This window comes from Sceloporus undulatus, chromosome 1, assembly GCF_019175285.1.
Source record: "Sceloporus undulatus isolate JIND9_A2432 ecotype Alabama chromosome 1, SceUnd_v1.1, whole genome shotgun sequence".
Classification (NCBI taxonomy): Eukaryota; Metazoa; Chordata; class Lepidosauria; order Squamata; family Phrynosomatidae; genus Sceloporus; species Sceloporus undulatus.
Window position 1 is genome coordinate 135,712,717 of NC_056522.1, and position 12,806 is coordinate 135,725,522.

Genomic DNA, 12,806 nt, shown 5'->3' on the forward strand with positions numbered 1-12,806 from the left:
TATATGTCCTACCTCTTTCAAGGATTGAAGTGGGATTACAACATTAAAATAATACAATACAGTTTAAGTAATCAATAAAATACTAATACTGAATTATACATCCCTATTAGTTTGTTAAAATCTCCAAGCATCAAATCATATACCATCATGATTAGGGTGGGGTCTTAATCATCGTCTCTATAACAAATCCTATGGGAAAGCCCGCCAGAAGAGATCCATCTTAAGTGCCTTCTTAAAGTCATCTAAAGTGGTAATAAGACGGATCTCCTCTGGCAGACTGTTCCATAGTTTACTGCAGCAGTAAATGCTCTGTGGGAAGTTGTGGTTAATCGAGTATTACAGGGTTCCAACAAATTCTTCCCTGATGTTCTAAGTGTGTGGGGAGGATTATGTAGGGAGAGGCTTTTCCTGCAAGTAACTCGGCCCGAGCCATGTAGGGCTTTAAAGGTAATAACCAACACCTTGTAATGCGCCTGGAAGCTAATTGGCAGATTTTAACACTGGTGTTATGTGGTCAAACCTAGAAATACCAGTGACCAGTCTGGCTGCTGCATTTTGAATCAGTTGAAGCTTCCGAACTTGGTACAAGGGTAACCCCAAGCAGAGTGCATTACAGAAATCAAGATGAGAGATTACCAGTGCATGTACCACTATTTCAATTTAGCCAACATCCAGTCTCCTGCTCTGCTCTGAGTGGTGTAGCTTCCCTTGCTCTCAAGTATAAAAGTTTTCAGGTTACTTCTAGGTGCTGAGAGAGACACGTATCTACAGAATCTTTGAAACTTCCCAGTACCACATTTTAGCCAATTGGCCCCAGTAGCTCGCATTCACACTGCTTTTAGGTGAAATTTATATAACACATTAGAATCAAAAATTATCTGGAAATTAGCATTCTGGTTTTACGAACATGGATAGAAAATTAATTAGCTCTTGTGAAATAGACATTCTCCTATATGTCAGATATACAAGACATATGATTAAATAGGCAAAAATCTATAAATCAGAATTTAGTATTGAGAGATTAGATTAGAATTGCACTTAATGTTTTAAAAGAATGGCTATAAGGGCTAAAAAAGGGCTCATCAGAGAAAGGCAGCCCTTTCAGAGTTTTGAACTGCAGTTCCATTAGTCACAGCCAGCATAACTGATGGTCAGAATTCTGGGCGTTTTAATTCAAAACATCTGGATGGAACAGGTTACTTACCTGATCATGTCTGTTTCAAACTTATTAGAGTGGACTGGATCATGGTTTCTGCAAGAGTTGAGACTAAAGTTGCATTGGCACAGCAGAAATAATCCATGTTAACACCACTTTAAATCCCATGGTTCAATGCTGTGGAATTCTGGGAATTGTATTTTGTTGTGGCACCAGAGTTCTCTAACAGAGAAGGCTAAGTTTCTCAAAAAATTCCCAGAATTCCTTAGCACAGATCCATGGCAGTGAACATGATGCAAACTGGGTTATTTCTACAGTGCAGATGCAGCCTAAGTAATTTGGTGTTCTGTGGAGAAATTAAAAAGGAAAATTCCGCAAAGCAATTTGAATGCAAGCAAAGTGTAGAAGCAGCTCCTAGCACATGGTCATACTGTAGTATCTAGATGAAGTAGAAAGAGCTAAACTAGATATAGTCAGCCCTTCTTATACACTTATTTTTTTTTATACACTGATTCAAGCATCCACGGTTTGAAAATGTTCAAAAAAGGATAAATTTCAAATATCAAACCTTAATTTTCCATTTTTATAAGGGACACCATTTTGCTATGTCATTATATTTAATGGGACTTGAGAATACACAGATTTTGTTATCCACGGGGGATCTTGGAACCAAACCCCAGTGTATAACAAGGGTCCACTGTACATGTTCTCCAGCACCTTGTGGGTCCCAGAGGAACACACAAAAAGTAGAAGTAAAAGAATGATAGTGTTCATTTTCACGGAATAGTCAGGGAAAGCTTGCACTAAAAGCAATCAGGCTTCCAATAAAACTAGTTAAAGACAAAACTAAAAATCTTTTTGATGAACACAGATAGAAAAGTGGGTAAATGCAGCAGTGCATATGGAGAAGAGCTTTACGAGACATAGCATTCTGAGAGTTGTGTATACCTTCACGTCACTTGTCAGCTTATGGCAACCTCATGCATTTCATACAGTTTTGTTAGACAAGGAATACTCAGATTCGATTTTGTCAATTCCATCCTCGGTAATGTAGCCTGATACTTGTGGCCAGTTCCCCATCCATGTACTTACCAGGACTGCCTCTGCTTGGCTTCCAAGATCAGACAAGATCTGGTCCCTATATATTTAAGCCCTATTCTGAGAATTACTGTCAGAAAAAAAATACCTTTCACTTTGCTGCAGAACACATGACTTTTGACAGAGCTTTGTTATGCTCTCCCAGTGCAACCAGTTCTGGCTTAATCAAATCCAGCCTCCTCCTAATGACAGTTTCATTGGCCTGGCTCTCCTGGGTCATCTCTTGTCACACAACAGAGACTTTCATTCCCGCTATCACAGTGGAAAGCCTCCATGAGCCCTAGCTGCATCTTCAGGATGAATCTACATGCGAACACACTTTGAATAATGTCTAGAAGCAAACTGGCATCCAGAGGATTTGTCACAGAATGGGTGTAACAGCTGGAATCCTGTTGGGAATTTGCATCTTCATAAGTGGACTTAAATCTACAAAAATTAGAATGAGGCAGTTCTGTAATATCCATATCCATTATCCACTGCAGAATTAATACAGTTTGACACCACTTTAATTGCCATGGGTCCATCCTATGGAATCCTGGAATTTGTAGTTTGTTGTGACACCAGAGCTCTCTTGACAGAGAAAGCTAGGTATCTCACAAAACTACAAATCCCAGTATTCCATAGCATTGAGTCATGGCAGTTAAAGCAGTCTCAAACAGCATTATTTCTGCAGTGTAGATGCAGTCTCCCCCTGCGCAACCTTTTGAAAATAGATCTAAAGAATGATAATCTCTATAACATATCTTCCTGGCCCAGTTACCAGGCACAAGCAGCCCCTGAAAATGCTTGGTTGAGGCTGAATATTGCTGAGAAGCCCATTTGATGGAACTGGTACTCACTTTTCCTGCCTTTTTCTTGGTGTAGTGCATCTGTCAATACAACCTAAATTGTCTCAGTCCTGAAAAATGGGCACAACAACCATCTTCCGGTTGATATGCATTACCCTTCTTCTAAATAGGCATTTACCAGCTTCTTTCCCACTTGATCAGGTCTCCTACAACAGCCAGGAAGTGCAAAGATCAAGTATACAAGTAGATCACAAGCTAACTTCCTGAAAAACCTCCATCAGAATAGGACAAAAGGGAGGGGCGGTGTTATACCCCTGGGAATGTATATAATATTGGTATCTGAGTTGGGATGGGTGTGGGCAGCTTTACCTGTAAAATGGCTAACAAACATACAGTATTTGTAACTTGTAACTACATGTTTTAACCTCTCAAGTACTTCATATAAGAGAACTTTTCACTACTTAGAACAGCTCCACCCTATGACTGTATGCAAATGCAATGGTGGCAAAAGTAAGATTTCTTTCCATCCTAATTGCCATAGTTATACACGTTAATACATGCTTTGACTGTGTCCAATTTATTGTTTATAAAAGGTAAAATACAATTAAATCACCATTCTGCTTTAAAAACACAAGCTAAAATATAAATTTACAAAACTGAGGTCTCATTCAGAACTCCAGACCAAAATCTCCTGTGATGCTGTGGTGGAGTTTATATATTTTATAAGAGGCAGCCACTTTCCCTTGAACTGGTTACCGTCCTTTGCCTCAGTTTCTCCTGACACCATCTGTAAGCTTCTCCATTAACTAACCTTCCCAGAATTTTGTCCACCTTTGATTCATGGACAGATGGCCTAGTTTCCAGATTCTGGCAATGATTAGTCTTGCTGTAGCAACTTAAAAAGCTATGATTTCTTTGTGATGGAGAGATTTATTATTAGATTGGACTGTTGACAAGAGAAGCAACTCTGGGGTGGGTTGGACCTTCTGTTTAGTAATGTCTGAAATCAATTGAACAATCTGTGTCCAGAATCATTGAACATGTGGGCACTCAAACCACATGTGTAGATAAGTACCTCTTGCCCCACAACTCCTCCAGCACAAAGGAGATGTTTCCTTGTCATTCATGCTTGCTGAACAGGGGTCAGGTACCATCTGTATACCACCTTTAATGTGTTGTCCCTTAGAGCAGATGGCTTGGACTTATAAGGAGGACATGACCACATATGTTGCCATTTCACATCTGAAATAAGTGAATGTATATCCAACTCCCACCCTGTTTTATAAAAAGTACCCATCTCATAGGAGTCTTCAACCATCCAGTTATACAATGCAGCTGACCCTCCCTTCACTGGTATGCAGTAGTTTTCATTTCTGTTGCTTCAGTGCCTTGAACTTCCTGAAAAGAAAAGAAAAATCGAAGACTCTCTGGCTCCATCAGCAGGGAGAGTATGATCAGAAGTGATTGTTTAAAGTGTCTGGTCTCAGTGAATGACCAGTTGAAATGGTAGATCCCCACTACCACACACACCAAGCAGCTAGGAAGCCATTCACATCCCTCAGACTTTGAAGACTGAACTTTCTAATCAGTTTCTCACCACTGTGAATGACTTTCAATAAAACTAGGTTACAGTTGATTATCATACATGAGTAGAATATATGCACTGTACAAAATCTACTTCTTATATGTATCAACTGTTAGGCTCGATTCAACTATTTCCATGTATTTTTGGTGTGTGTGTGTGGGGGGGGGGGGGGATTGTTCTGAGACTCACAAAGCGCCAAACCTGAAAGCAAATGTAGAAGCCTACTATATGGTTGAATAGAAGTGTGCTCAGTATAGTAATTCAACAATATAGTTATGTTCTACATTTGCTTTCAGGTTTGTATACATGCGTGCTATACACGTCTGCTAATTGTAGCAATACCTGCCAGTGTGGTGTAATGGTTTGAGCACTGGACTATGACTCTGGAGAATAGGGTTCGAATTCCCACTCGACTATAGAAATCCACTGGATTCCCTTGGGCGAGTCATATACTCTCAGCCCCAGAGGAAGCCAGTGGCAAACCTCTTCTGAATAAATCTCACCAAGAAAAACCTGTGATAGGTTTGCCTTAGGATTGCCATAAATCTGAAACAACTTGAAGGCACACTGTAGCACCAACAAAGTATAGCAACACATCAGTCTGTTCTATCAGGTAGCTTTGTGTGTTACTATATAGCATTTATCAATGTCTGATAAATCTTTTCACAATATTATTTGTCACTGATAAACATTGACAAAGGAAAGAAACATCCTAGTTTATCTTGTTACTTTTGCCCTACACAAAACCTTGTGATTCTAGAGCATGCAAACTATAAATCTGTGAGCCTGTGTGAAAGCCGAAATAAGGTTTACCAGGCATTGGAGCATTTGAAAATGAGCTAAAGTAGGATTACAAACTAATCCCACTTGTAACCTGAGACCTATGATTCAGGAGAAAGTTATAAAGGCCTTCTATCTGATCTGAGATGATGTGTATTATCCTATCACAGCAACCAAATAATCTGGTGAAATGCTGTTTCTCTTCAGTGGAATTATTATTAGAACAACTGATGACTACAGGGGTTGGAAAAGTTTTGCCTTTTATTTCATAAAAGCTAAAAAAAATTATTCATGGATTTTCTTCAGCGTGAATGCACTACTTGTCTTCTCTCTTTTCCTGAAACCAGTTTTGCTTTATCCCACATACACTGAGGATTAATTACCTTTTCATTCATGTCAGAAACACCATCACCATTTCTATAATGGGCCAATTAATCTTTTTAGACATATTAGGGAAAAAATGAGTACAGACTGGTCTCCTCTTAGCAGAATGTTAAGATTAGGGTTGTTGTTGTTGTTGTTTCATTCTTTTATATTCTGCCTTCTTCCCAACATAGCTAACAAGATATCTAAAACAATACAGATGAAAAACTATGCAAAATGTTTGATAAAGGTATAAATATAGAGTTATCTAAAGTTATCTAAAAAGCCATTAAAGTATTTATCAGATTGAAACCTTAAACATTAAAAACATTGAAAGTTATTATATGGACCATAGAACATAAAAAGCACAGCACATCACTAAAAGTCCACCCCATTCAATTTCCTAAAAACCTGGTGGCACAATAATGTTTTTACCTGCCACCAAAAGGAGAGCAGGTGTGAGGCCAACCAGGCCTTTCAAGGGAGGGAATTCCAGAGCCTGAGAGCAACCACCAAGAAGGTGGTAGGACAGAGATAAATGCTTTTCCAGGTGATCTTAAAGCTCTAATGGAGTTGAAACCTGTGCCTTACCATACGGTGGTTCCCAGACTTCTTTGGAGATGTCATGGCACTTACACAGGCATAAATCAACTATATTGACAGGATTAGTATATTCTACTCTCCTCGCCTTGACCTACCCACCGCGTGTACGTGCACACACACCTGTTGTGCACGTGTTTGTTAGATTTTCCACCTCAGGTCTTAAAATTGTTTCACAGGCCTTGGCTATTAGGCAAGGAATGAGGATGGGAGGCTTGCTACAAGGCCTCAAACATCAAAGTGACTTTGACTTGGCTTGGCTCTACCCTTGAACAAAGTAACAGACCCGTTTCTCTGTTGCTTTGCCTGTAGCACTGCTCTGAAGAGTTGCTTCTGATAAAGGTATAGTTGACTTGGAACATTCTGCCAAATTTCCAGAAAGACAAGCCATTTACAGGTTAATCCAAAATGAGCAACAGAAAGCTTGCTAAATCATGGGAGGTAAACCTGGTACACCCCAGACTTCCCTGGACTCCAACTCCCATCATCATTGACCATTAGCTATATTGTCTGAGACTGATAGAAACTGAACAATTGGGAATTGTGACCCACTTAACATTGTGGCAGAAATTGGGAATTGTGACCAACTTAACATTGTGGCAGAATAGCTATGCAGCTTTTGGAGGTATTGCTGGCCAGTGTTGGAGTCTTGGCAGATCTAAATCCCTAATAATAAATATTTATTTATTTATTTATTTATATCCCGCCTCTCTACAAAAAGCAATCGAGGCGGCTTACAAAGTTAAAATATACAGTCCAAGCTCTAAAAAAAAAACCCTTAAAATACAATTAAACAGTGTGGAATTAAAAACATAAAACATACTTAAAAAACAATGCAATAACTGTGGTGAAGTCGGAGGTCAGCAGTTAGATTTTCCTTCCGATGGCCGGAGAACGATTCAGGAAAGGCCTGCCGGAACTTCCGGAAGAGATCCGTCTTACTGCTGTTGTGTAGGGATACGTTATGAGAAGATTCAAATAGATATGAGGGTCCAGTCCTATATTTGTTCACTCATTTGTGGTTACTGGTGTTCAAATGATGGCAGGTCTGCATAGTTCATGCATTTCCAGCAACATTTCTTTATATTTAATAAGATTGAAACCTGACACCTAAATTCAACATAGGACCTTATCACATGGAGGCATGTACATGGGTAAAACGTTGCTGAACTGTTGCAGAGGTGTGAAGGTGGGATCATCTGTCGTGCTTCTAAAACGTAATTGAGGCTTCCTGCTTTCCTTCCATCAACAAAGCATTCACAGAGAAGCCAGGAGAAGCCATTTTTTGAATGACAGGCTCTTCTGTTATTGAAAAATATCTTCTCCACAAACGCTTCATTGACAGAAGGAAAGCGGGAAGCCTCAATTACGTTTTAGAAGCATGACAAACGATCCTACCTTTGCACTTCTGCAACAGTTCAGCAATGTTTTACCCACGTGAGTGCCTCCGTATGATAAGGTCCATGGCTTAAATCCACCAGCACAACAGGACTTTCTTTTTTTCTTTGTACTTCAGTTAGTTGCACTTTATTAACAGTAAACAGTATTAAATCTAATTTTTCTGCTTACAATTACTTTGGCTTCATATGCACCAGGATACAAACAATCAAAATCAGTAGGAAGACAGGTTCTGTTTTACTAACTTCTTTTGAGGAATAACAGTTCCGATAAGGCATGCTTTGTAGTTACAGTGGGAGGTTATATATTATTTATTAAAATAATTTATGATAATAAAAGAAAACCATTTGCTTCTTAGCAAATTTTCTATATTAACCATTCTGCATGCTGTCATTGCTGTCAAATGGGTATGTTGTTCCTGCTTGTAAATGGGATCTAGATTTTCCATCAATCCAATCAAATATACCTAAATCTGGGCGTAACTCTTTATACAGTATTTCATTGATACAACGTAAACTAAGGACTGTTAAATACAAAAGAGGATAACAGTCTGGGAAACATACCTATTATTTCAGAAACCAGCAGCTTATCAATGGCATTTGGGAGACACTTATCTCTGTTTCCATTTCAACAGAAGCATTAGCTGACATATTTATCATCAGTATCCCATTAAGATTAATAGCTCTTTCCTTTCTTATTGTCTACAGTCTATCAGGATGCCCAAGAGCTACATCAGCAATGAAGAGGGCAAAGCTGTCGGGAGAACAAATGCTTACAATAAAGCAGCGGGCTAGCAATGGTAAATAGTTAATTGTTCTGGATTACAGGAGAAATATTACTCTTATTTATTCTTGGTCTGTGGCAACAGTTTACTCACTCTGGCCTGTTACAGACTGCCAAAATAAAGCTGCTTCGGGTCTCTTTGGAGGTAAAGTGGTACCCCGGGATACGAATGCGCCGGGTTACGAATTTTTCGGGATACGAAAAAATCCCATAGGGATTTATTGCTTCGGCTTACGAAGGTTTCTTCGGGTTACGAAAAAACCGCGGCGCTATTTTCCGCCACCGGAGGGCAGCAGAGAGCTATTTTTCCATTAGCGCCTATGGGAATTCGGCTTACGAAGGTATTTCGGGTTACGAAATTAACCGCGGAACGAATTAATTTCGTAACCCGGGGTACCACTGTATGCTATTTAAATGATGCATGGGTCCTAAGAGTCAGGAGGTCGCGCCAAAGCCACACTCCATTCATAAGCACTGGAGTGCAGCTTTGGTGCAGCTTCCGGCTTCTTAGGGTGCTTGCATCATTTAAACAGCATACCTCCAAAGAGACCCGAAGCAACTTTATTTTGGCAGTCTGTAACAGGCCTATGCTACTTTTACTAAATTCTTCTGAATGCAATTTTGGAGGCATTCTAGGAGCCATCACACTGTACAGTCTGTGGCATGATTCTGCTACTGGTAGTATTTGAGTTCTTTCTTTCATCTGCTGGTACAGTACAAAGACACACAGCAGAGAAAGCGCATGCATCTAATTTGAGCTTAGCAATAAAGTGAAAATGTCATTATAGCACAATCCTCTGAACATTTACTCAGATGCAAGCCACGCTATGTTCAGTGGGTTTTACTCCAAGAACAGTATAGAAATTACTCTTCCCCCTGAGGTCACAGATTTCTTATGGCTATTTAATTTCTCCTATCGTACAATAGATGACCAAAAGATTCAGTAGGTATAATGATAATGCTTGCATAAAAATAACTGACATACAAAACAATTGAAACACAGTAACTACTACGTTATATAACAGTACAGGAGCTTGGGCCTGTATCTGGATCCAGTACAATGAATTTTGGGCAAATAGAGAGTATATTTTGCCTCTATTGTACAAAATAAGCTAAGAGTGTAGCCAGCCTGAGTTCAAAAATTGTAAACCTGAGCAGGGAAATGGCTATATAGCTGCATGACTTCTGATACAACAAACCAAGGGGTGCTCCTCCTGTGCCATTGTGAGGAGTGGATACAGAGACAAGGTGGTTGTTTTTGTATATACCTTACTCAGTTCTCTGATGGATGCATACAGAATCACATAAGAAAAAAGCCCAATTTGCCAGTATGTATGAACTTACTTTTCTGCTATACAAATGACTCTGCATGAGCGTTGAGCTAGTAGATTCCATCCTCTCCTCTTTTGCACAACAAGGAAGATTGGAAACATCTACTTCCTGTTTTAAAGAAACAACTATGTCCCGGGCATCTGAATTCAAGGAATGAACAGTGATTTAAAGAAAAAGAAAATGAAACCAAGTTGTGATTTCAAACAAATCAGCAACAAGCACTATGCCTGAACTAGCCAACAGTCATGAAAATTGCTGTTTAATTATTTCCTCTACTCTTTGGCCATACTCTTAAGTGACCCAGTTCATCCTAATCCAGAAGCTCCTGGTTTATGAGAGATCTCTGATGTACAGACAAAACTTTTCTCCATTGTGCTCCTATGCTGGATTTACTATCAGTTTCCAAAGAAGGTAGCATCTTATTTTACATGGTTCATGCCCTCAGCTGATTGTTCTGTTGGAAGCACTGATTGGGCCTAATTTTATGACTTTATGTGTGCATTTGTATGGCACTTTTCAGGACATAGTTTTTAGAATCATAGAGTTGGAAGAGACCATAAAGGCTATCCAGTCAAACCCCCTGCCAGAATAACCTGTGGTTATCTTGGCTCTTGTTACCTGCTCTGATGTAATGTGGCTTACTACTTCTAAAGCTGAGGCAGAGGTCCCAGCTATTATTTCTTACAAATACCTTTGCAACAGTAATTTATTCATAGTAAACAGCTATTTCTGGAGCAGTACAGTAAGCTCCACTGTCTGTAGAGTGCTGCAGCAGTGAATGCTAACTGCTCTGCTTTCCTTTTATTTTATTTTACTGAGCTTAACCTCAATCTGGGAACTGACTCAAACTGCTTGAAGACTTGTCTTGTATTATGTCCAGATAGTAGTCCAGATAATGCTCTCTTCTATTTGTAACTCTTCTGTTTTCTTGCTGCTTCTTTTGACTTTTTTCTTTCCACCAAAAGAAGACAATTGCAGAGCTGTCCATCTGGAAAAACCAGAATTTCCTAGTTTGGTTTTATAACGTATTTATTGCATATTTCCTTTATAGGTATAGAAAATGATGAAGAAATTAAACAGTTAGATGAAGAAATAAAAGAACTAAATGAATCCAACTCCCAGATGGAAGCTGATATGATTAAACTCCGAACTCAGGTAACAGTTTTATGAAGCCCTAAATTCAGTGGCTTTCTATACAACTTACATTTAATCAAACAAACAAACACTGGAGCATGGTTTTCTGAGGTGGTCCTATGAGCAGAAGGATAAACATTTATTTATTTTTTAAAACCTAAGAGTTATAGTGTTATAGTGCAAAAGTGCAATTTCACTGAGGCATGATAGGATTCTGGATGACTAAGGAACTTTCAACTGAGCTAACTTTTAAACGGAACATGTATAAGAAATGGAAAAATGGGGAAATCACCAAAGGGGAATTCAAACAAATAGCTAGCCTGTGTAGGGGTAAAGTCAGAAAAGCTAAAGCACAGAATGAATTCAGGTTTGCTATAAAGGTTAAGAACAACAAAAAGGACTTTTTTCGATATGTTCACAGCAAAAGGAAAAGGAAGGAAATGGTAGGGCCACTGCGTGGAGAAGATGGCAAAATACTAACAGGAGACAGAGAAAAGGCAGAATTACTCATCACCTTCTTTGCCTCAGTCTTCTCAGAAAATGAAAAGGGTGCTCAACTTGAGTATAATGGAGCAGAGGACAGAATAGGGGAATTTCAGCACAGAATAAGCAAAGAGATAGTACAGGAATACCTTCTTAATCTAAATAAATATAAGTATCCAAGGCCAGATGAACTACATCCAAGAGTATTAAAGGAACTGGCAAATGTAATATCGGAGCCATTGGTAATAATCTTTGAGAACTCCTGGGGAACAGGAGAAATCCCAGCAGACTGAAGGAGGGCAAACGTTGTCCCTCTCTTCAAAAAGGGGAAGAAAGAGGATCCAAACAATTATCGTCCAGTTAGTCTGACATCAATACCAGGAAAGATTCTGGAGCAGATCATTAAACAGAGAGTCTGTGAACATCTAGAAGGCAATTCCATAATCACAAAGAGTCAACATGGGTTTCAGAAAAATAAGTCATGCCAGACAAATCTGCTCTCTTTCTTTGATAAAATTACCAGCTTGGTAGATGAAGGGAATGCTGTGGATATAGTATATCTTGATTTCAGTAAGGCCTTTGACAAGGTTTCCCATGACATTCTTGCAAACAAGCTTGTAAAATGTGGGCTAGATAAGGTAACTGTTACATGGATTTGTAATTGGTTGACTGGCCGAACCCAAAGGGTTCTCAACAATGGCTCCTTTTCATCCTGGAGAGAAGTGACCACCGGGGTCCCACAGAGGTCTGTCCTGGGGCCAGTATTATTCAACATCTTTATCAATGACTTGGATGATAGAATTGGGGGCATACTCATCAAATTTGCAAATGACACCAAATTAGAAGGAATAGCTAATACTCCAGAGGACAGGATCAAAATTCAAAATGACCTGAATAGACTAGAAAGACGGGCCAAAGCTAACAAAATGAAATTCAACACGGAGAAATGTAAGGTACTGCACATAGGGAGGAAAAATGAAATGGGGGACACTGGGCTGAATGAGACTACATGTGAAAGGGATCTAGGAGTCCAAATAGACCATAAGTTCATGTTCGAGTCAACAATATGATGCGGCAGCTAAAAAGGCCAATGCAATTTTAGGCTGCATCAATAAAAGTATAGTGTCTTGATCAAGAGAAGTAATAGTGCCTTTGTATTCTACTATGGTCAGACCCACCTGGAATATTGTGCCCAGTTATGGGCACCACAATTCAAAAAGGACATTGAGAAAGTGGAGTGTGTCCAGAGGAGGGCAACTAAAATGGTGAAGGGTCTGGATACCATGTCCTATAAGGAACGGGGTGT

General features: G+C 39.3%; 1 protein-coding gene across 1 annotated transcript in view; it reads left to right on the forward strand.

Annotated features, from left to right (window-relative positions):
* The window catches only part of MYT1L (myelin transcription factor 1 like), a 409,399-nt gene that overhangs the window by 387,156 nt on the left and 9,437 nt on the right, over window positions 1-12,806 (forward strand). The window contains 2 exon segments of the mRNA XM_042477632.1: window positions 8,476-8,567; window positions 10,935-11,038. Of these exon segments, the coding sequence (XP_042333566.1) occupies window positions 8,476-8,567; window positions 10,935-11,038 (196 nt within the window).